Raw genomic sequence first — 25,796 nt, 5'->3', positions numbered from 1 at the left:
GACCTTGTTTTGATTAGATGCAACCCCGGGGGGTACTTGGATACCGAAACGACGGGGTGTACACTCCTAAGGTTGTTTTGGTAAACCGGCTTTAAAAAAAAAGCTAAAAATGAAACCTGGCTTTAGAATTTCTGGAAAAAAGAACAAAGGAAAACAGAAGCTTTGGTGCCACTTGCCATGGTTGCCAGAACTCCACAAAAACAATGGGCGGGCAGCGAAAATCAGGCAACCGGCTTTAGATTATATCCTTTGAACAGATACCCGGCCTTAGAATAAATTGCTGGAAATGATACCCAGAAAGACGTGCACATCCCGTCGGGCAATATATACTAAGTAGCCCCCCGGGGATGCAACTGATGGAAGCTTCTCGAAGGTGGCATGATTTACTATATAATCTCTTCACTTCAACAGTTTCTTTACTTACTTACACCATGATGTTCTCTCATCGAATTTAAAGCTGTTCCAGTAGCCTCTACTGGTACAAAATCCGGCCTGCGATCTCTTGCCAGTCAAAAGCCACGCCGTCACAAACTTTGTGCTTGTGGTGTGCAAGAGTTTCAAAGGCCCCCATACTTCACGATATCACACGTTTGCTTTTAGAGCTTTCGTGGATATTGTGGAAGTGATAGGGGCCTATGTGGAAGTGTTGCAAACTCAGAGGCGGTAAGTTTGATTCTATCATGAAGGTGATTTTCTCTAAATTTTTTAAAATATGCGCAACAAACAATGTTTCGGATAGTGTTTTCTGTTTTTGTTTCTGTGTGTTTCTATACTGTGTATCTTACCCTTTTTAAATTATGAATATAATTGAGAATAGGAAATTCCTCACATTTCGTTATTGTTTCAAATGATCGTCATGAATATTGTTCTATTACGATAAAGTTTTTAACCTTTGGCATACCATAGTATCATAGCATTGGCTTTCAAGTGAGAAATTTGCTGCCTTTTAATTAGACGAATAGCTTGTGACCACTGATTAATTTTTTCTCACACAAAGACCAAAACAACTTACACACAGTAAAACACAGTTTTGTACCTGTTTCCTATATGTACCTACAATCTGCAATTTTACTTTTTAGACGTTTTTGCTTACCTTCGGAAGTATAGCGCGTCTTATTATGAGCAAGATACACAAATCTACAGAGAATCCAGCCAGGTTTCCCTCTATGAAATATCTTTTAAAAATATTCAATAGTTTTTTGTAAGAAGCAATCAAAGTCCAAATGTCCATGCGAATGTCTATTTAAATGTCTAAACGAATGTCACACGCTAAATAGCGGAACGTCTATGACATATATTAAAAGTATCAATAATCTGTAAAACTTTTTTGCAAATGACCTCAGCATATTCTCTCTCCCCTGTCATTGTATTTTTAATGTTTCAGCCATTTAGTGTTATTACAGATGAAATAAATGCTATTTATCATCTTCCTCTACATGCTCTTTTGTTTTTGATGGAAGTAGTGATGGAATAAAATGGTTTCTGCTTACCTCTCGAAGTATTGGTCTTGTTGATAAGGGAGATTTCATTTTGAAATAGAGATTCTTCACTCAATTTTAGCAGTCTGTATCAATTAATTTGTTTGAATCATACTATCAGATACAACTAATGCTTTGGAAGTGCAAAGAAATAATCTGGTAAACTGACCTTTAATGCCAATACAAATAAACTTTTATTTTATGGCAGACAAAATAACCAAGTTTTTCTGTTCAGTATGTGGTATAACTAGGATTAACAGAAACCATGATGAGGTTCATTTTTTGAAAATTTGAAAATCTTGCTTTCAAATTATTTTTAAGTATATAAGCAAATGTTCAAATTGTGAGTTCCTCTCTGTTAATGGACTGCATTCTCTCCAATAGCAAAACAATACAATCATGGCTACCATAAAAGTGCCATAATAAGCCAAAGGCCTATAAAGGAATTAGTCAGTGTCAGAGGAAAATGCAAAATCAGTTGTGTTAAGATTGAAATTCCGTCAATTAAAAGACCAATGGTGTTGCGAGACAACAACCAAGCTCCACCTTTTTGGAAAGATGGGTTATAATTCAAGAAATCAAAGGAAAGATAGCTTGTAAAGATAGAAAAACCCAATTCTAAAACAACAAATTTCGTTTCGGTTTATTAACTGTTAAATACACATCAGGAATACAATAAAGATAATCATAACAGTATAATTTAGATAGGCAAGGGGAGCAGCCGCTCAGAAAGTCGGTGTCTGAGAAAAGTGCAAATTTGCAATAGAATTAGTACCTTAAAGGGGGACTTTTTATTCCAGACAATATTAAAACGTTTTTAAAGACTGCAAACGACTGTAAGAAATATTCTGAAATGAATTTCAAGCTAATCTAAAGGGCGTCGTCGCAAAAATGTTCTGCTCGCAAAAATGCTAAAGCGCTTCAATCCTTAAAAAAAATTGGATTTTGAAATGCTTGTAGGGGATTTTGCTCGAAAGAGAACAGAATTGGTTTAAAACATTTAAATCCTGTTTGTTATTTTTAGATATTTGATTAAAACTGTGGAGAATCAGTTTTTACGCGTAGTGCTCAGTGGCGGATTTAGACCGGAGCAAACGGAGCAGCTGCTCCAGTCAGAATTGTCTAAATTTATTATAGTGCCTGTTTGATATTAACTTAGCTCTGTTACTTCATAAATCATCAATTAATACTTCCTGATGCCCCCCAAACAACCCCTGTGGACTAGATAGGTGCCTTAGAGAACCGGTTTACATTTTGTCGTCTGAGTTGCTTATGTGTTGACTGTGGAGGAGATGTTCACAATTTTGCTCCACATGAAATACGTCATGGTCAAATAAACCAATCAGACCACTGGATTTTGCTCCAGTTGATGAAAATTTGCTCCAGGAAGTGCTGGTTAGCCAATCAAACTACTGAGCAACTGGAGCAAAATCCAGCTCTGCGATTGGTTTGAATCCGTTATCGGGAGCAAGTTGGAGCGCACTCTTTCGAATTGGAGCTTTCGTAACGTTCTGTGTGTAACGGGGCTTCGAAAAAAAACTGACGACAAGGATTTGAGTTTTTTGAAAGAGAGACGGCAAAACAGGTATGTTTACTAATGTTAATTATGTATGTCGTTTAAGGGAGCCCTCTTTTTGATGCTGTCGTTGTGGACGTTTATAAACCCAATGAGATAGGGGTTCATTTAGGCCTATAAGCAAGTCATGTTATTTAACAGATTACTTTCTTATCATAAAGTTATTTGAAAGTAATAATGGTACAGATCGTTTTGTCTAATCTAAAAGCGCAAAAGGTCCTTATGCCTTGGCCGCTGGGAATACTTGTGGGAATGTAGCTAGCTGTAATAAATAGAATCAAAGCTCTTGTCAGAGGCGAGGGGCAATTCACTCTTTCAGCTGCCAGTTTCCCTCCAAACAAACAGATTTCTAGGGATTTTTAAAAAGAGCTATAGGGTTTCAATTGTTGATTTGCCCCTCGATCAAGAGTGTTTGTCTCAAGCACGGAGCTCTGCTCTGAATTCAGGAGTTTTATGTAATTTTAATATTATGATTTTCTTTGAATATACGAAGAGAAAGGAATTGGTATCAAACGTTGCTAATCTGGGTGGGTCGCTAATGACTGATATGATATAATCGATTTCAATACTCTATAAATTGTCTTTCAAACTAATGTTTGTCTTCCTTCATCTAAGAGATAATAAAAGCTATTCACAAATGCAGCTTGTGTTGATTGAATTCAGACCATTAGCATTTTTTAGTATTACGATTACATAGGCGAGTTTTTGAAACTGATAAGAATGACACTTCTACCGATGAACAAACTGCTATTTCCGCGAAAAACCACCGCAAAGGAAACTTTCAAAGGCATCAATTTGATTAAAGGGCACATGTCGCTTTAGTAATCGGCTAATACAACAAAAACGTTTGGTGTGAAATTCCATTCTTTCGTGACTTGTCATTTATACGTCATGAAATTTTACTGCCGTGAAAAGATAAAAGATTCAGTTTGGTTTATTATTTTCAAATTCCGAGTTAGTTGCGTGTTTCTGTTGAGAAAGAATTCCGTCAACTAAAGTACAGTTTCAAGCAGTTTTTTAACAAAATTTTTATAACCTCTAAATTGCTACTAGCTTTATTTAAAAGTTTGTGCTAGTTAGAAATTTTATCTGAGATTCGCATGAAATTAAAGTCGTTTTCAGAGAATCTAAAGGGCGTGGTCATAAAAAATTTTTTGGGGGCTCCGCCCCCCAACCCCCTCAGGTTCTGCTCCACTCAGAATTTTCGCTAGATCCGCCCCTGGTGCTTCCTTGCTTTACACAATTCAGAACGTAAGCGTTAGATCAATTGTCAAGGAAATAGGCAGTTGTAGAATGGGGTCAGCAACAAAAAGCCAGATATGACGTTGTATAAAGCGAAATTGCCACGTAAAAAAGCCATAGCTTTTCCAAACGCTTTTGCAAAGTGATGTGTTTTCCTAAATTCTTAAGGCTGTGGTCAGCAAAAATTTTCTCCTCCTTGGCCCTACAATCTTCCAAACGTGGCTACGCCACTGCTTCTTATCGTCTTTACCTAAAGTTAAAAACGGAATTTAAAAAATGGGCGTTTCTATAATTTACCAGTGACCTGAAGGGTGTGGCACCAAAATAAGTGTCTAACACTCCAAAATCATTGATTGTTGCTTAGATCCTCCCTGCTACTCATGCCATTTTAGGTTCCAAACGACCGACAGAAAAATTCAAGAATTATATATTCAAAATGGTCTATATTATTAGATAGTAGATACAAAAAGTTCTTTCTAATTCATACGAAAATAAAAATTGCAAGCACATACTTTTTCAACTCAAACACGACAGTCCACTGCCATATTTCCCCCGTAACTGCGTAAGTTAAAAGAGCTAAATTTTTTAAACTTCTCTTTAAAAACCCCAAAATATTGCCATGTGTTGTTAATTTATATATCCCCTAACTACTTGCTTTAGAAAAGGCACTGAAATAGTCGTAAGCTACGAGAAAATCATTCATTAAAACAAGCAATTTTCCATACTGAACCCTATTGCAGCTCGCTTTTTGCCACTTTTTAAAATGGCGGAAGTAAACAAATTTGCCTCCCATCCGCCTCCACAGATAGATTTGAGCGCCTTTGGCGCTTCTATTGAACTAATCAGTGGTCTGCTTTTTTTCTTTGGTGCTCTGGAATATTCTAGAATTTGTTGTTTTCATTATGGTGCAATAAGAGATGATGTAATAAGTTGTGATGCGACCTTGTTTTGATTAGATGCAACCCCGGGGGGTACTTGGATACCGAAACGACGGGGTGTGCACTCCTAAGGTTGTTTTGGTAAACCGGCTTTAAAAAAAAAGCTAAAAATGAAACCTGGCTTTAGAATTTCTGGAAAAAAGAACAAAGGAAAACAGAAGCTTTGGTGCCACTTGCCATGGTTGCCAGAACTCCACAAAAACAATGGGCGGGCAGCGAAAATCAGGCAACCGGCTTTAGATTATATCCTTTGAACAGATACCCGGCCTTAGAATAAATTGCTGGAAATGATACCCAGAAAGACGTGCACATCCCGTCGGGCAATATATACTAAGTAGCCCCCCGGGGATGCAACTGATGGAAGCTTCTCGAAGGTGGCATGATTTACTATATAATCTCTTCACTTCAACAGTTTCTTTACTTACTTACACCATGATGTTCTCTCATCGAATTTAAAGCTGTTCCAGTAGCCTCTACTGGTACAAAATCCGGCCTGCGATCTCTTGCCAGTCAAAAGCCACGCCGTCACAAACTTTGTGCTTGTGGTGTGCAAGAGTTTCAAAGGCCCCCATACTTCACGATATCACACGTTTGCTTTTAGAGCTTTCGTGGATATTGTGGAAGTGATAGGGGCCTATGTGGAAGTGTTGCAAACTCAGAGGCGGTAAGTTTGATTCTATCATGAAGGTGATTTTCTCTAAATTTTTTAAAATATGCGCAACAAACAATGTTTCGGATAGTGTTTTCTGTTTTTGTTTCTGTGTGTTTCTATACTGTGTATCTTACCCTTTTTAAATTATGAATATAATTGAGAATAGGAAATTCCTCACATTTCGTTATTGTTTCAAATGATCGTCATGAATATTGTTCTATTACGATAAAGTTTTTAACCTTTGGCATACCATAGTATCATAGCATTGGCTTTCAAGTGAGAAATTTGCTGCCTTTTAATTAGACGAATAGCTTGTGACCACTGATTAATTTTTTCTCACACAAAGACCAAAACAACTTACACACAGTAAAACACAGTTTTGTACCTGTTTCCTATATGTACCTACAATCTGCAATTTTACTTTTTAGACGTTTTTGCTTACCTTCGGAAGTATAGCGCGTCTTATTATGAGCAAGATACACAAATCTACAGAGAATCCAGCCAGGTTTCCCTCTATGAAATATCTTTTAAAAATATTCAATAGTTTTTTGTAAGAAGCAATCAAAGTCCAAATGTCCATGCGAATGTCTATTTGAATGTCTAAACGAATGTCACACGCTAAATAGCGGAACGTCTATGACATATATTAAAAGTATCAATAATCTGTAAAACTTTTTTGCAAATGACCTCAGCATATTCCCTCTCCCCTGTCATTGTATTTTTAATGTTTCAGCCATTTAGTGTTATTACAGATGAAATAAATGCTATTTATCATCTTCCTCTACATGCTCTTTTGTTTTTGATGGAAGTAGTGATGGAATAAAATGGTTTCTGCTTACGTCTCGAAGTATTGGTCTTGTTGATAAGGGAGATTTCATTTTGAAATAGAGATTCTTCACTCAATTTTAGCAGTCTGTATCAATTAATTTGTTTGAATCATACTATCAGATACAACTAATGCTTTGGAAGTGCAAAGAAATAATCTGGTAAACTGACCTTTAATGCCAATACAAATAAACTTTTATTTTATGGCAGACAAAATAACCAAGTTTTTCTGTTCAGTATGTGGTATAACTAGGATTAACAGAAACCATGATGAGGTTCATTTTTTGAAAATTTGAAAATCTTGCTTTCAAATTATTTTTAAGTATATAAGCAAATGTTCAAATTGTGAGTTCCTCTCTGTTAATGGACTGCATTCTCTCCAATAGCAAAACAATACAATCATGGCTACCATAAAAGTGCCATAATAAGCCAAAGGCCTATAAAGGAATTAGTCAGTGTCAGAGGAAAATGCAAAATCAGTTGTGTTAAGATTGAAATTCCGTCAATTAAAAGACCAATGGTGTTGCGAGACAACAACCAAGCTCCACCTTTTTGGAAAGATGGGTTATAATTCAAGAAATCAAAGGAAAGATAGCTTGTAAAGATAGAAAAACCCAATTCTAAAACAACAAATTTCGTTTCGGTTTATTAACTGTTAAATACACATCAGGAATACAATAAAGATAATCATAACAGTATAATTTAGATAGGCAAGGGGAGCAGCCGCTCAGAAAGTCGGTGTCTGAGAAAAGTGCAAATTTGCAATAGAATTAGTACCTTAAAGGGGGACTTTATATTCCAGACAATATTAAAACGTTTTTAAAGACTGCAAACGACTGTAAGAAATATTCTGAAATGAATTTCAAGCTAATCTAAAGGGCGTCGTCGCAAAAATGTTCTGCTCGCAAAAATGCTAAAGCGCTTCAATCCTTAAAAAAAATTGGATTTTGAAATGCTTGTAGGGGATTTTGCTCGAAAGAGAACAGAATTGGTTTAAAACATTTAAATCCTGTTTGTTATTTTTAGATATTTGATTGAAACTGTGGAGAATCAGTTTTTACGCGTAGTGCTTCCTTGCTTTACACAATTCAGAACGTAAGCGTTAGATCAATTGTCAAGGAAATAGGCAGTTGTAGAATGGGGTCAGCAACAAAAAGCCAGATATGACGTTGTATAAAGCGAAATTGCCACGTAAAAAAGCCATAGCTTTTCCAAACGCTTTTGCAAAGTGATGTGTTTTCCTAAATTCTTAAGGGTGTGGTCAGCAAAAATTTTCTCCTCCTTGGCCCTCCAATCTTCCAAACGTGGCTACGCCACTGCTTCTTATCGTCTTTACCTTAAAGTTAAAAACGGAATTTAAAAAATGGGCGTTTCTATAATTTACCAGTGACCTGAAGGGTGTGGCACCAAAATAAGTGTCTAACACTCCAAAATCATTGATTGTTGCTTAGATCCTCCCTGCTACTCATGCCATTTTAGGTTCCAAACGACCGACAGAAAAATTCAAGAATTATATATTCAAAATGGTCTATATTATTAGATAGTAGATACAAAAAGTTCTTTCTAATTCATTTGAAAATAAAAATTGCAAGCACATACTTTTTCAACTCAAACACGACAGTCCACTGCCATATTTCCCCCGTAACTGCGTAAGTTAAAAGAGCTAAATTTTTTAAACTTCTCTTTAAAAACCCCAAAATATTGCCATGTGTTGTTAATTTATATATCCCCTAACTACTTGCTTTAGAAAAGGCACTGAAATAGTCGTAAGCTACGAGAAAATCATTCATTAAAACAAGCAATTTTCCATACTGAACCCTATTGCAGCTCGCTTTTTGCCACTTTTTAAAATGGCGGAAGTAAACAAATTTGCCTCCCATCCGCCTCCACAGATAGATTTGAGCGCCTTTGGCGCTTCTATTGAACTAATCAGTGGTCTGCTTTTTTTCTTTGGTGCTCTGGAATATTCTAGAATTTGTTGTTTTCATTATGGTGCAATAAGAGATGATGTAATAAGTTGTGATGCGACCTTGTTTTGATTAGATGCAACCCCGGGGGGTACTTGGATACCGAAACGACGGGGTGTGCACTCCTAAGGTTGTTTTGGTAAACCGGCTTTAAAAAAAAGCTAAAAATGAAACCTGGCTTTAGAATTTCTGGAAAAAAGAACAAAGGAAAACAGAAGCTTTGGTGCCACTTGCCATGGTTGCCAGAACTCCACAAAAACAATGGGCGGGCAGCGAAAATCAGGCAACCGGCTTTAGATTATATCCTTTGAACAGATACCCGGCCTTAGAATAAATTGCTGGAAATGATACCCAGAAAGACGTGCACATCCCGTCGGGCAATATATACTAAGTAGCCCCCCGGGGATGCAACTGATGGAAGCTTCTCGAAGGTGGCATGATTTACTATATAATCTCTTCACTTCAACAGTTTCTTTACTTACTTACACCATGATGTTCTCTCATCGAATTTAAAGCTGTTCCAGTAGCCTCTACTGGTACAAAATCCGGCCTGCGATCTCTTGCCAGTCAAAAGCCACGCCGTCACAAACTTTGTGCTTGTGGTGTGCAAGAGTTTCAAAGGCCCCCATACTTCACGATATCACACGTTTGCTTTTAGAGCTTTCGTGGATATTGTGGAAGTGATAGGGGCCTATGTGGAAGTGTTGCAAACTCAGAGGCGGTAAGTTTGATTCTATCATGAAGGTGATTTTCTCTAAATTTTTTAAAATATGCGCAACAAACAATGTTTCGGATAGTGTTTTCTGTTTTTGTTTCTGTGTGTTTCTATACTGTGTATCTTACCCTTTTTAAATTATGAATATAATTGAGAATAGGAAATTCCTCACATTTCGTTATTGTTTCAAATGATCGTCATGAATATTGTTCTATTACGATAAAGTTTTTAACCTTTGGCATACCATAGTATCATAGCATTGGCTTTCAAGTGAGAAATTTGCTGCCTTTTAATTAGACGAATAGCTTGTGACCACTGATTAATTTTTTCTCACACAAAGACCAAAACAACTTACACACAGTAAAACACAGTTTTGTACCTGTTTCCTATATGTACCTACAATCTGCAATTTTACTTTTTAGACGTTTTTGCTTACCTTCGGAAGTATAGCGCGTCTTATTATGAACAAATCAACAGAGTATCCAGCCAGGCTTCCCTCTATGAGATATCTTTTAAATATATTCTTTAGTTTTTTGTAAGAAGCAATCAGAGTCCAAATGTCCATGCGAATGTCTATTTGAATGTCTAAACGAATGTCACACGCTAAATAGCGGAACGTCTATGATATATATTTAAAGTATCAATAATCTGTAAAACTTTTTTGCAAATGACCTCAGCATATGCCCTCTTCCCTGTCATTGTATTTTTAATGTTTCAGCCATTTAGTGTTATTACAGATTAAATAAATGCTATTTATCATCTTCCTCTACATGCTCTTTTGTTTTTGATGGAAGTAGTGATGGAATAAAATGGTTTCTGTTTACCTCTCGAAGTGTTGGTCTTGTTGAAAAGGGTGATTTCATTTTGAAATAGAGATTCTTGACTCAATTCTAGTAGTCTGTACCAATTAATTTGTTTGAATCATACTATCAGATACAACTAATGCTTTGGAATTGCAAAGAAATAATCTGGTAAACTGACCTTTAATGCCAATACAAATAAACTTTTATTTTATGGCAGACAAAATAACCAAGTTTTCTGTTCAGTATGTGGTATAACTGGGATTAACAGAAACCATGATGAGGTACATTATTTGAAAATTTGAAAATCTTGCTTTCAAATTATTTTTAAGTTTATAAGCAAATGTTTTCAAATTGTGAGCTCATGTCTGTTAAATGGATTGCATTCTCTCCAATAGCAAAACAATACAATTATGGATACCATAAAAGTTCCAAAATAAGCCAAAGGCCTATAAAGTAATTAGTCAGTGTCAGAGGAAAATGCAAAATCAGTTGTGTTAAGATTGAAATTCCGTCAATTAAAAGACCAATGGTGTTGTGAGACAACAACCAAGCTCCACCTTTTTGGAAAGATGGGATATAATTCAAAAAATCACAGGAAAGATAGCTTGTAAAGATAGAAAAACCAAATTCTAAAACAACAAATTTCGTTTCGGTTTATTTACTGTTAAATACACATCAGGAATACAATAAAGATAATCATAACAGTATACTTTGAATATCAATTGATGCTAAAGCCAATTAATTTTTCTCAATGAATAAAATTGTAGCTCCAAAATCATTCTGTTAAAGACAATGTTTAATTTCTCATTGCCAAACAGCAAGAGGTTACTAAGAGCCTCATTGTCCAAAGATGCAATGTCCCATAGCAATTTATCAGCTTGATTTGTGGCATTGTAGCTCCAACCTTTTTAAATTTCTGACCATCTATTTGAATGGACATAATGAAATAAAAAGTCAAATCCTTGCTTTGGTGAATTGATCATCATGACCTCCTTTTGTCTTTATAATTTTTTTGAGTAAGATTAATGATTTTTCATCTTGAGTTAATTTTACACTGTAAAAGCTGTCAAAAGGTATTGATGCCAATTTTTCCATGCTCAAAAGTTGCTGAAAGAATGTATATTGGAATTTCACACTTCAGAACTCTGCACGAACCAATTATAAAGTTTGGTGGTACAAAAATTATCTTTTAAAAAAGAAAAAAATTAAAACATATTAAAGCTTTTCAGAAAAGGTAATAGAAGTACATCCAGATACACCATATTTGAAGTACATTCTCTCTTCCTGAGTTGTTTTGCAAGATTTCTTTATTTCTCGTTTTACTTTCTTCCTAATATCTTGACTAGATACAAAATAGATAAATCCTAACATACCTAAGGTTTTTTGGATCTGAAGTAGCCTGCTTGACTATGGATTGTCCTTTTACAGTAACAAAGGCCTCCTCCAGTATCCATTATCCGTTTTACCGTAAACAATGGCCATACACAAACAATTAACTTTTGGGCAATTACACTTAGTGAGCAAAAGTATTGCACAGGTTTGACAGTTCAGTAATGGCGACCGCGTTGTCAACAACAAAGCGATCGAAATTCAAACCACTTTTGTGAATCCATTAGGAGTCTTTTTATGGTTAAAATCTTATCAAACCAAGCTTCAAGCCATTGACAACACTTTTAATTTAAAAGTTGAAAAAAGTTACTTTTTAAAAAGTAAAACGTTTTAACTTTTTATTGGACAGTCACCCAGCTTTGAAACCTTTGTGAGACTTGTGAAAACGTTATCGAAAAGTATACTATTAGGTTCTGTTAATCGCGACATGGTAAGTTCCAGTGGCGGCTCGTGAGGTAAATTTTCGGTTGGGCTGATGACGTAATATTCAAAATCTAAAGCCATAGACACTGAACACCAAGAATGCAAAATAGCTTTTCCCTTTCCATTCTTTACTCTTCCCATTTATTTACCTCTAATCAGCAAGGTTGTCATCATTTTTAAAGTTTTGATTGAAAAAAACAAGTGCCACTATTAATTATGTATAATTTGTAACAAGCAAAGTAATAAACTTTGTGAAATGTTGGTATGCTCGACATGATTTATTTAAGTCCGCTGAGCCGTTTCTCTCTTCACAAAAATCGTGGGTGATGGCCATAAAAACATAGACAACTTGAATATGGCCAACCCGTAGACGATATCCTTTGCATTTCATATCTTGTCAAAGAACAAAAAGTTCAAACTGTTAATTGATTAATTTTCATATGCCGTGACGCTTAAATTGTTCAAGTTGAAAGCCTGCATTGGAAAAATGCTTTATGCCTTTTTTTAGAAGGCCTACGGCCTAGCCTTCTCATTTTGAGCTTATTTCAGGATCGGCAAAATTAATTCTGATATAAAGACCCAAATTGTATGTTTTATTTGAAAGTTTTAAAGCTGAAATTGCGGGTCAACGAATAAACGCAACTCTGCTGCGTTCCACTTCAAGATCAACCTTGCCTATCACAACAACAACCTTGCCAATTAGAAGGCAGTCATAAATTGAATAGCCAAGTCATAAGAGGCATTTGAATGGTGCATTCTCTACTAGTTTGGGGCTAGCCCCAAAAGCTCGGGAGATGGTTTCTGATACGCGTGTTTGTCTAGTTTTCAAAAGAAACGCGGGCAGTCGGACCTAAACAAACTAGAGATTGGACGAACGGTGAGACTCGAAGCAACGAAATTAGCGAACAGTGCTAAATTAATAATGGGCGTTAATTTTATTTACGTTTATAAATCTAAAACTTATTTTTAGAAATTTTTGGTGGGGCTGAGCCCCACTAGCCCCAATACACGAGCCGCCACTGGTAAGTTCTGAAGTACCAAGTTAATCATAAATGGCCTTGTATTTGGTGGAAAGAGGCATATTTTAAGCCATTTTATTATGTCCACTCTTTTACAGCTATTGAGGCACTCGAATGAACCTGTTTATCGCGGGGATTTTGGTATTTTCATTTAACGAGAGGATGAAACGTTGTTTTATACAATTTTCAGCATTATTTGTTCCCTTTACGAAATCGCAATCGGTTGGAAAAGATGGACTTTACGACTTTTGACACATTTTATTGATTGAATTTTGCTACAACATATCAGGAAGCGGCCGCTGCGATTAGGCCTATTGCGGCTCCAATCGCAGCGGCCGCTTCCTGTTTTCGACAAAATTTTCGACCAAAACATTTAGCATATTCTCCAACAAAAGTGAGGAAAATGAGTAGTTCTAAACACTCAAGCATGAAGTAAGTACCCCCCAAGATCATTGTAATAAGATATCGCGAATTGGTGCAAAGATGAACTTTTTTTATTGCTAATGTTTCACAGGTACTTCAATCATTAAGGCTCAATTTTTTTATTTTTGCGACATGTCGATATTGTTTAGAAATAAACAAAAATCAAGAATATTCTTGCATTTTCTATTTTCAGCATCAAATCTTGATAAATCCTCCAACAAATTCCAGTTAAAAAGTCATCTTAAAACTTTTATGAAACTTGCTATGACCACTTGAATTTTGGTTCGCTAAAATATTCTGCTGCAGTGCTGCTATTTCTGTTGCAGCCTGTGCAATACTTTTGCTCACTAAGGGTATTTATTTTTGATAAGCTCTTTCTAACCTCATAACATTGTTGTTTTATACATCATGCTGTGGTTTATAATCTTAAATGCACATGAAGTACCATTGCTATACTGGCCTGCCATAACGGTCTGGGAGGTGGAACCATGGAACTCAACCTGCTTGCTAAATAATGGTAAAATAGCTCACTTTGAAGATGTAATCATATCAACCATTCAAGCAGACCAACTTCCTATGTTCCTACGTTCCTACGTTTGTGCTCAATGCCTTGCTGTTGCTAAGAAATGGTGGTTGCTGTTCTTTGTCGTAAAATAATGGTATCAGCACCAACTCTAGTACCTATAGAAGAAGCTAATGTTTCGTGCTTTCTTTCTTCAAGTTTGAAAAACCTGAAAGTATTTTAAACTATGTCATGAAGATGAATCAGCAATCTCAAGGACAAGGCAAAAGTCAACATGGTATACAGCAAAGAGCATTTTAACTCGGGTGGTATGACAACAATTTTGTATATTTCCTGCAAACAGTAATGTTGATTTGTTCTAGTTTGTGTCCTTTTTTAGGAATGCAGAGAATCATTGGTATGACACGGCGACATACCAGTAGGCAAAGTTTTTCTGCAAAGGTTAGTTTGAATTAACGACTGATGCAGGATCAAAGGTATTATCAAAGTCAAAGGTATATTTACTGGATTGATTTTGTAGATTCAATCATTAAAAAAACTATGGATTCTTGAGTTTTCTCATTTATGACCATTGGCAGAAATCAATTCTTCTTTCCAAATAAATGTTGGTCATTTTTGTGAAATGAGTTTCACTGTTGATATTATTTTTGCTCTCGACGTTAATTCTGAGCTCAATTTATCTTTAACAGTTTAGGCAGAATCTTTTTCATCATTACCTGTTTTGTTTGTATCTAGAAGCGTTTGTATGCTTCAATGTGGGTTCATCGCATGCATCTCTTTTGTTTTTACACTTAATATCACAACTTCTCCTCCAGGAAGTTATAATTCACCCGATGAACTTCTTTTCTGACTGTGAGATATTTCGTCAGCTTACTTTTTCCTTTTGATCTTCTTACCCTGCAGCATTTTCTTCTTTATTTTCTTATCCAGACTCTCGCTTCGATAGTGTTTGAAAAAACATATATTTAAGAGAAAGCATCAAAATACAACATTATGATAAAACTATGCATGTAGCTCGGCCTTTGTAGCTCATATTATAACTTCTTTGTTGGCTTTGGTGTTGGGCAGCCCAAAAGCAAAAATTTTGTCAAATAGTCTACCATATACCGAATCTTAACTGCCATTTGTATAATATTACATATCAATTTGATTTCCACTTTTATTATAATAAGAAGCAGCCGGCACCATGTACCCGCAGAGCGTTGCTCTGCAAAAAGCCTTCTGATGAGCGATCTACTAGGTAAGCAGATTTTGCACTTGATAAGAAAAATGGCCATTTTTGCGCTAGTACCCTTTTCTTTATCTTGGTGCCTCTTATTGATGGGAGGCCACGATTTGTGCACATTTTGCATTCAAATGCAAACCAGAAATTAAAAATTAATTATTTAGATCACTTGAAATTAATTATTCAAATAGTTGCGTTATGTATATTATCTACATTGCTTAAGTAGCTTGATGCAGACTGTTTGCTGCTGGTGTCATCAGTTTTGCATATTCCATCAAGATGGTCCTGATAGTTCTGTTTTCTTTTGGCTGCATTTTGTCACTTAACGTGAATGCAGAAAATATTGTAAGACACAGTTGTGGAACAGAAGGGACGTTTTACAAAATCGCATCAAATTATGCACTGAACGAGGCGAATGCAGCAATAAAAACGACGTCACAAGGAGTTCTTGGATGCACCGAGTTTTGCGTGAAGAACGAAAGCTTCAAGGCATTCAATTACAAAAAGGTGTCGCCAGTTGAATCGCTATGTGAACTTTTGCAGAATGATAGAAGCACGAAAGAAACAGATGTGGCCCCGAGAGATGGTTGGAGTTATTACGACACAGGATTATATTCATCGCAGGTTGAGTGATAAGTATACTAAATGTGCCATCTGGAGTAATTATTACAGAAACTTTCTAAATGATTTGAATTAATTGCATTTTCAGCTTTAAGCTAGGGGCGCAGCCACAAGGGGTTTCATGAGTATGTTAAACTCTGAAACAAAATATTTGCTAAAGACCATAGTATCAGTGTGTACAACCAAAAAGCAAAAATTCTGCCATGTCCATCCAACTAGGGGCATTGCCGAAATCTTTTCTACGTAAATACAAATGCATGTTAATATTCAAACATTAGCTAGAAGTTGCTTCTGGTAGCAGCTATAAAGGCAAGATATGCCTAGTTGTTTTCGTCTTTTTCTGCATGTTAGCAAAAGCTTTGAAAGACCGAACGATCAGAAAATATTTGAATGGATAAATAATCCATAAAATGTTTCTTTGAAGCTTGGCAATTTGTTGATTAAATGATTAATGACGTCTCGTCATTTTTAGTTTTATAACCACGCCATTTGGTGGATAGAACAGGACGGTTCTAAGCTGCGACTCCGAGTTTCACGCTTAATGCGATCATCACCTAACAGCATATTATGTTCCATTTAAAAGCAGTAGCATTGATGTATTACAGTTGACTTTTTAATATCATCATTATGTTCCTAGTTCTTTAAACATAAGTCTTTAGTCTTTTTCTCTTCATAGTCATTACTTTGTCAAGAAATGTAAGCATGATTCCTTGCGCATCTTTTAAAGAAAAAGTTTACATTTACCTAAATATTCGCATATTCTAAAGTTTTGCATACTCTCATTTATCTATGCAGATTGGTCAACACTGCCGGAGCTTGTCGTACAACCCCTGCTATCCTTGCTTGTGTATTGATTCATGCTATTCTGGTCTTGGATACAGCTGCAACTGCTCAAACGGTTTGTATAAGATTACATGCACAGTAGGTCACATCGGTAGGGCACCATTATCTGTAGTTTAATTATTAAAGTATGGATATTGAATTATATTGAGTAAAAACAGATCATTTTTAAAGTGCTTTGAATACAACACAAGTAGGAAAATGCATTACAAATTGGTGGTACATTTAAAGCAACTGGATTTATGATTGATTTTGGCTTATTATTGACGAATTAAATGGTCATTTTCATCAACATGACAACATAATATGCTACTGTCTAGGAGCTGAACTGGGAATATATCAGCGAGCCAGGAAAACTTTTGAAACATTATCTTTGGATAAAAAGAGATAACAAATGCAAGAGGAAATATAGATTTCCAGAATCATTTGCAAGCTGGCTCTAGTTAACTTGATTTTTTACATCTACTTTGGTATTCTGCCAATTTATCTTGTTTTACTTATTTCAATTGCATCCGCCCTTAGACTCCACCACCAAATCCAGCATCTTTATCAAGCCACTCATGAAGCTACTGCTTTAGCATTAGAAATATTTTTTCTAACAAACAATTTCCTCTAACCACTCCTTTGTACTAATCTTTTAATATCTTAAATGTAATTTTATTTTATTTTGACAAAATTCTGACAATAGATAACAAGAAAGAAGATGACTGCAAGAAAAGATTAAACTTAATGTTATTTTATTCTAAATTGGTTTTAGAGGACAACAAAATCTCCGCTGCTGTCATGCAATTAGTAGTCTTGGTAAAAATATCGGGCAAATTTGCAGCCATAGCCTAAAACTGAAAAGCTGTACTTGAGAAAATTAAGAACTGTTTTATAAAGATATAAATGATTAAAATCCATAAAAACTCTCGTCAAATCCTATCCTAGCTAGATTTCCAGAAGAGAAGCACAAAACAGTAAGAAGAACTTGAACAATAATGAATTTTCACAATTCATAAATTCATTAAAAATTCATATGGAAAAGAGACTCTTTTGGAAAACCTTGAAAGCTGCACAAATGCGCACATACTTTTAATAACTGATAGCCTCAATGCGCACAAGTCTCAAATTTTCTTTAGTTTAGAAAATCAGAATCAGTTTAGAACTATCTGGAAAAGTAAGACCCAAGTTCGTTAAGAGAATGACAACTGATCTAGTCAACTGGTATATGAAGTTCTTTGAATACACTGGATAAAAGTAAATTAAATATGTCTTGTGATATTCTGTTTAGGATCCCCGAATCTTGCTGACATATACATTGCTTTCGAAACCACTGTAACTGGAGATTCCACAAGAACTTTCTATAACAGAGGCAAAGATAAAAGAGAGGGAAATACCTTGACAATGATCAATGGTGCCCATATTGCTGCTGTATCGGACCGTTCTGGCAATGTGCTCAAAATTATTGGCACCAATGCTGGTGCTGTTGTTGGTAACTTTCAAGATAGCTGTGTCAAGTAAGTTTGCAATTAAATTGAAGAAAATGAAAGCGTAAAGTCTAGTATTCCTGAAGTTGTGACGATGAAAGTTTTGGGGGAAAGTTATGGGGAAAGGCCTTCCTTAAGAAACTTTCTCTGAAACAGCCTCTTTTAGAGCACCACGAATCTCCCTTGATATTATGATAGAGAAGGACTGGAATCATATTTATAAATGAAAATGTTTACAATGTATTGCTGTCCCAACGCTGCATAAGCCTATGCCAGGTTGCAGTCGTTTTCTCATATGTTTGCCCAGGAGCAATAAATAGACCTTCCAGCCCAATAGATCACAAGCACACGTTAAAGTTACTACTACTATAGACAGCACGATACCGCTGCAGAGACAAGAAATTGTCAAAATTTGAGGCTTCCATTTTTCCGGAAAACGGACGCGTTGAACAATATTTTCTAATGAAACCTGCTTTACCCCAATAATTATTGCCCGAAGTCTGAAAGTTGATTGTCAATTTCGTTGATTGACGATATTATCATTATCATCAAATATTCTCTCTCTATTTTTCAACAGATTGAGCAGTTGTATCTAAACACTGCCTATTAATTTGCTCAATTCCCTAAAATCGAGATTATTTTCCTAATGATACCAAAAAACGTCTTGAATTGTTCTATTAAAAGTCTCTGACTGTTTTCAGTTCTTGAAAAAGTTTTATATCCTTCGGTAACGGGAGGGTGTGATTGTAAAAATACTTGTATAAACTTAAAAACAAGAAACAAGAGTCGTGAATAGAATTGAGATAGAATTAGCTCTTTGCTGCAAGGATTTACTGTTGCCGAAACATCCTTCTCTTTATTTATACTTTGTGTTCTTCAATGGTCCTAGATATTTCGTTTGACGTGATTTTCCTGACACAAACACCAATGACAAAATATTTTGTTTCTTAAACTGGAATGACTTTCTTAAGCTGAAGTTAAGTATGTTTTATTTCAGCAATCCAGGACATGGCTTGTGTAGCGTATCATTGTGGTTAAAGATTGTTTCTCCTTACCCTGAATACCAGACCATATTTGGCTCAGGAATGATTAATTCCAACTCAGGTCTTCTTCTCCGTGTTCACCCAAACGCAAAAAATATCGGTGCCCGCTCTATAACAAGCGACCAACACCTGTTGTTAACTGCCGCCCTGCCCGATGCAATGCAAACCTGGGCTCATGTGGTCCTTACAAGCAACTGGAAATGTAAGTAGACATGTGTATTCTATTGAATGGCAAAATTTTGGCAGTGAAAAATTGATCTGAATATTTCAAAAATCTTTACTGACACAGCCTTGTAATGATAAATTTCACCAGAAAGGTCAGTTAATATAACGGTAATTCAACAGAAAATGCTTCCAAATAATATGCCGAATTCTTTATATGAAGAAGAAAAGGTTTCATCAGCAAATTCAGGATGTTGAACCTGAAAACGAATTCCTTCTGGATATCGAAATTGGCAATTAAAAAACAAGCACCGCAGAGTTAATACCGAATTCGGCATTAAAAACTGTATCAAGCACAGTTCTATACTTTGAAGAGTATCAGACGAAAAGATTACATAAACATGAAAAATCACTTTTGTGTAGACAGTAGGAGTTCCTTTCCACCTTTGGACTCCTTTGTAACATTCTCAATAGGCAAACAGCACTAATTGGGTAACCTCAACAGTCAAGAGCCCACGTTGATGATTGGCCTGTTTCGATCCTCAACTGGATACATATATTTCCTAGCGCATAGTTTTCAATCTTTTTTCTGACGTTTTCTACTCTGAAGAGTGCCTAATGAAAAGCTTTAGTATGACGCAAAATGTTTGCTTTTCTCAAAGCCACTTTTAAATAAAAATTAAGAGTTAAGGTTATTTAAGGAATATTTATGAAGAAATGTTTTTCAGTTAGATCAATTAAAGGAAGTTTTACGCATCAAATACATTTTCACTTGCATTTATGAAGGAATTTTTTATTTAATCTTGAGTTTTAAGGATTGATCATACGAAGGCTTTTTAACGGAAATATCGTATTTTCAACAATTGTTATGTTGGGAGGATGCTGAATAGCGATCCATTTTAAAAGAGAAAGTCGATAATTTTGGCTTTACTACATACAAAGATCTTAGCATGGACATTTGAAAAGACCTTGGTTTTGAAGAAGAAGAAAAGACAAGGAATTTGTAAAATATCTTGAAATGAAAATAATTCTGAAAAAAATCTTTAAGTTTAAAATGACTTTACTTAGAAGCATACAGAAATTACGTAAAACGTAAAGTTAGAATTAGCAGAATTAAGGCATGCGTAATAAAGGGAAGCAAAATGCAAGTTGGGCTTTTTAAATAATTTGTAAAGTAACATTCCTCAATCAAGTCACAACCGTAACTTTTTTCGCAATAAATTATATCACTGTTGCTAGAGCAGGAGCTATCATTTAGTGAACACATGGAGTCTTCATCAAATAATCTAGTGTAGCTCGCACCTTGTGTAAAAATGGTAGACGCGTCTTTAGGTAAAGAAAAATGGTTAACTTGTTTGTTCAATAAGCAACGTGTTTCTTGGTTCTAGCTAAGCAACTAGTTCTATACATTAATGGTAAGATGGCAGCACAGGATACAACTGCTGAATCAAACTCTGCGTCGCAAACAGGACATCCCAATCTCATTCTAGGAGCCGGTACACTGATTGCTTTGATTAACGACTATTGGAATATGGAGCTTGATGACTTGGCGATTTGGGAGGACCATGTGTTGACAGCTGAAGAAGTCGTCCATGTAATGAATAAAGGTAAGAAAGCTGCAGATTTGATTAGGGTCCCCCAGAGGTTTTCGGGAACAGGGGAACATGGCAAAAAATGGTACAGGAACCCTGGAACAACTTAGATTTTCCACTGAGAACATGGGAACATTATTTCTAGTTTAAGGGAACAAGGAAATATTTTTTTTTCAACGGGAACACGAAAACATTGGTTGTTTTTTTCAAAGGAAACACGGGAACGAGTACCCGCTCCAGAAGACCCTTTTAGATATTAAAATGCATCGATTTTCTTCAGCATTTGGCTTCAATCAATCTGTCAAGAGAAAAAAACATTTAACTACAGTTTAGAAACCTTTCTGTGCAGTTAAGAAACCCTTCTGTGCAGTTAAGAAACCCTTCTGTGCAGTTAAGAAACCCTTCTGTGCAGTTAAGAAACCCTTCTGTGCAGTTAAGAAACCCTTCTGTGCAGTTAAGAAACACATGAAATTATCAAAAGTGAAACTATTTCGAGAAACATTTTATTTTCAAGGCTTTGTCCAAACATGAGGCCAAAATGGTTAGCAAAAAAACACCGGAAGACAAAGATTGTGCTGTAAAAATCAATCCTTTGTATCCATCACAAAAGTACGACGATGGCATGAAGCTGGAAGTAGAGAACCAGAGTCTTGCACTGGTTGGCATTTTGACTTTTGAATTAGAAATCTGTTCCAAACGTTTAGCAACGAAGGCAACCCTAAAATCAATTGACAAAGACGTGCTGATTTAAACTAAGTAAGCTTCTTCAGTAATAAGTAAGAAGAACTGATGCTTGAAAATAACAACAATAAATGTATATTAACGTATTTAGATAGTTGACTTTGTGTCTTTTGACAATGACAATTCATCCTAAAAGTTTCAGCAAGTTTGAAAAAGGCGTCTGGTTTGAAAAATACGTACCTCAACTTGAATAATAAGTAACTAAGTTGTACTTAAAAAATGTTAACAATAATTTCAGATTTCGTTGGTAATTAATAACCTCACGTTGCAAATTTGACTTAAAAGCTAAAGTTCTTAATTAATAGAACGTAGATTACCCATATAATTTTCTCATTATTTCAAGTGTTTCTGTTGGAATGCAACTCAAGGCTTAGTATTTGCAATTGAATGCTTTATGAGTGATGTATTTGTAATTGTATTTGCTTTATTACCTTAAATTTTTCAATTTTTGAAAATTTGAAAATGGCACAGAATAGTGGAAACGTCGCAGTACTTTTCATCCTACAATTTTCAGAGTATAAACGTCAAATAGTGACAAAAGGTTATCAGAAAATTGTTGTCCAGCTGTGGATTGAAAGTAACGTCAGAGGAAGTAAGACGTGTTTAATTGGGTCTTTGTTTCCGCCAATCAGTGACTGCTTACTGCTCACCTGGATATAGTTTTTCGCTCACCATCCGAGGTTTATACTTTAAAGAGTGTAGGACAAAAGGTACTTCATTATGCTATGTTGCCGCTATTTCGTGCCAGCTTCAATTAAAACAATACTGTAAATTGTGCTGTAAGATAACCTTGTTTCAGGAAGAAAAGTGTTTGGAGAGAATTTGCATTTCAAGTATAAATACTTTACAGCAAAAAAAGCATCTCATTTTTTCCAAGTAAAGGCCTTAAATACATTTTCAGGACCTAATTGTATCTGTATTTAAATATACTTGTGAAGATGTATTTTGTAATTGTAATTAGATATTACATAAAACTATCATTATTGATAATAAGTTCAAAATTTATCGCACGTGACGTTCGAGTTATAGAGAGTTAACTGTGGAACCAATTGTTAGAATAAGTGATTCTGATATCAAAAACTGTTTATTAATCTTGATTAAGTAAAATTTAATCACGTTTAACATGTGACTGGCTACACCTTTTCCATGCACCTTAGGCTTTCTTTTCGGCACAGTTTTCACGAATGTAGAGTTTGTGTTTTTGTAGCAGTGATTGAGTAAGCATTACATTGTGTCTTTCTACGGCCAAAGCAACAAGCGTGCATTTGCCTTGAATATATAAATTTTATGTTGGCGTAGTTCATGCCCACAAGTTACAAGACAACCTAAAGTTGGACTGTAGGGAGCAAAGTGTTTTCCTTTGCGACCCTGCCCACCCCACCCACGTCTAAGTATTTTAGTAGGATGGCCCTCAGGTAGGTTTTTCCATGCATGTTAACTTTCTTTTTCTTGTCATCGTGCATTAGTTAATGGCTAGATGGCTTGCGACTTTTGCATTAACAAGGTGTTGCTAGAGTCGGTGGAAGAAGGTCATTGTTTCTTCTTCTCAATCTCCTCAAAAACGTTTGGGATTTTATTTATATCCCACCGATAGCCCAAAAATAAATGGTCCAAATGATAAGAGAACACCACCTTCAGTCTTATGATTGACAATGGTAAAATATTCTGAGGGCCATCTTACCCAGATTTGCCAACGATTTTTGTTTGGTAACCTCACATGGAACAAATATTAATTTCAATAAAGATGCGAACGTTTCTGTACAAAGAGATGCGAACATTTGGTTAATAAAATGGAAAGAGAGAAACCGCATAACATGCAGTAAAAACAAGGTAAAATGAACAGGCAGATGGGAGAAAATGGTTAAAAGAACATTGATATGATTATTGCCTGAGGGTTTGAGCATAACTGAATCGTGGAAACAGGTAGAAAAATATCAGGAAACAGGAAAAGGGCAGAGCTTCAAGAATTAGAAACAGCTTTTCAAGCCAAATCAACTCTTTGGGATGCACACCATACCTTCGTAAGGGAACCAGCTGCATATCATTCATCGTTGGCACAACCTCCAAATGCCTTTATAATGACTGGTGTTAACGCTTATGCTATCAGTTACAACCGACAAAGCAGTTACATTACTTTTACCATTGAGTTCCCGCACCTTTTTGCTTTAACTGTTTCGCTGTCCATTATAGATTTGACATAATTTTATATATTTCTGCCTTATTTCCAAAGCATCTTCGCTGCACTTAGTAGGCATCTGATTACAGCCTTTGTGTATCTTAATAACGTTTGGCTGACTGTACAGGGCCCACGCCACGAATTTCAAGGTGGAGGGGCCAAGTTCTTTACATCGAACCTGAATTTAGTGCTTCAAAACAAGGCCTCTATGGAAATGACTTTGCTTACCAAAAACGTCGGTGGCTCAACCCCGCCCCCTCCCTCCCCACGGCAGCGTGGCCCTGCTGTCAATGCATTATATCAATTTTTCTTCGCTTGGTTGACTGTAACAAGCATTAAAACATGTCAATTTTAGTCTCTTTTTGGTGGAGGTCTTTTACTAGACCTTCGATTGATATCTGAATCTGGTGGAAGATTTTTTTCGTTTTGAGGACTGCAATATTTACCTCTCAGGAACCTTGTTGCTTTCGTCATCACTTTGCTTCAGACTGGAAAATTATCTTCAATCAAATTCAAGATTCTAGTTTCATTAAAATTCATGCGAAAATGTTTTTACGCCATGGATGATCGATGAACCTCTAAACACGAAGCCAAAGCTTCAAAACGAAGGATCTGAGCACCAAAATGGGCAGAGACCATAAATAAATGTACTGTACACCAGACTCCTTCTGCAGGGCTCGGTAAACATGGAGGTCGCACTGTCAATAACTACGAAGAAGACCTTCGGTAAGCAAAGGCATTGTAAACAAACAAACCCCTATTAATTTAGTAGCTAGACCTGTGTATTACTCGAACTGTGGTATCACGGACATTTTACAGAAGATTATCATAAGGAATAATTGTCAATGAGGGTATTAGAAATTCAGATAGTCAATAGTGTCCAACTTTTTTTAGACCTCGAAGGATCTATTCTTGCTGATTCTCTTAAACTTTGTGTTCCAGAGAAGACATCGAAGAAAAAGCTATTTGAGCTTTAATCACATATAACTTTTCAACATATCAGCTACAATCCCGGACAAAAATAGTTGAGACTTTTCTTGGAAAGTTAATATTTTTGGAGGGGGAGAGAAAGAGGGTATTCGGATTTACAGGGGCAACGTAAAGTAGAAAATTGCAAATAATAGCATTTTGTCTGAACAATTTTGTCCAGAAAGCTGGATTCGTTCAACCAACCCCAGTTGCACGCACGTTAACAAAACCTCTTTTTAAAAATTTAAAAATTAGTATAAATAGTGTTCCAGCAAAACTGAAAAACTGAGTCAGAAAGTCGCAAGATACTGTTAAGGCCTAATTGCACTAATCCAGTAACCCAAATCGACTATGCAATGAAAATTTACGGGAAAACCCAAACAAACTTTTACCATACTTTTGGATTTCCAAGACCACATTCTAGAATTCGAAGACCGCAAAGTATGCTGCTTAAAGGCAGAATTCAGTAAACATAGATGTCACACTGTCATAACTGCTAGGAAGACCATTGGAAGGCAAATGTAAATAAACTTACAATGCCAAACCAAACCCCATCATCTTTTCATTGCTTTCTTGAAGAAAATTCGAGACCTTAATGGTATTGACAATGAGAAGAGTAAACACTGTCCTGTACTCTGTATTTCTCATTAATCAAACGATAGAACAAAATTTCTGACTAAAACACCAAACGTCTTACTCCCTCAACAATAAAACAAAGAGGAATGAAGCAGAAGTGCTTCCAGAGAAGTCGGTTTCAATTGAATAATTTGAAAAGCTTAAACGTAAATTCGAGGGCAGCAGGTGTGCAGCATTTCTTCACATGCGAGTGCAAGGTGATGCGAAATGTGACATGCTGAAAATTTAAAACCACTCCTTAGCCATTAAAGAATCATGGCCAGCTTTGGCTAGAGATATCCTTTCAAAAATTTATTGAATGCCTACCAGTAGCGGCGCCACGGGGGGACTGGGGGGGGGACACGTCCCC

At 35.9% G+C, this 25,796-nt stretch overlaps 1 protein-coding gene across 3 annotated transcripts; it reads left to right on the top strand.

Moving 5' to 3' along the window:
- The first annotated feature begins 10,253 nt into the window (after positions 1-10,253).
- LOC135682445 (uncharacterized) lies at positions 10,254-25,527 on the top strand. 3 transcript variants are annotated; one of them, XM_089113102.1, is made up of 6 exons: positions 10,254-15,822; positions 16,615-16,717; positions 17,933-18,158; positions 19,126-19,373; positions 20,722-20,940; positions 21,440-25,527. In XM_089113102.1, exons 1-6 carry the CDS (start codon positions 15,478-15,480, stop codon positions 21,454-21,456), a joined length of 1,158 nt encoding a protein of 385 aa, XP_088969228.1. In that variant the 5' UTR covers positions 10,254-15,477; the 3' UTR covers positions 21,457-25,527. The 3 variants fall into 3 exon arrangements, with proteins under 3 accessions (XP_088969228.1, XP_088969227.1, XP_088969226.1); XM_089113101.1 differs by lacking the exon at positions 21,440-25,527 and having other exon boundaries at positions 10,254-14,414; positions 15,425-15,822; positions 20,722-21,428; XM_089113100.1 differs by lacking the exon at positions 21,440-25,527 and having other exon boundaries at positions 20,722-21,428.
- The last annotated feature ends 269 nt before the right edge of the window (positions 25,528-25,796 follow it).

Source organism: Rhopilema esculentum, chromosome 16 (genome assembly GCF_057945365.1).
Source record: "Rhopilema esculentum isolate cy_ngs chromosome 16, ASM5794536v1, whole genome shotgun sequence".
Lineage (NCBI taxonomy): Eukaryota > Metazoa > Cnidaria > Scyphozoa > Rhizostomeae > Rhizostomatidae > Rhopilema > Rhopilema esculentum.
This window is presented reverse-complemented; position numbering and strand designations above follow the sequence as displayed.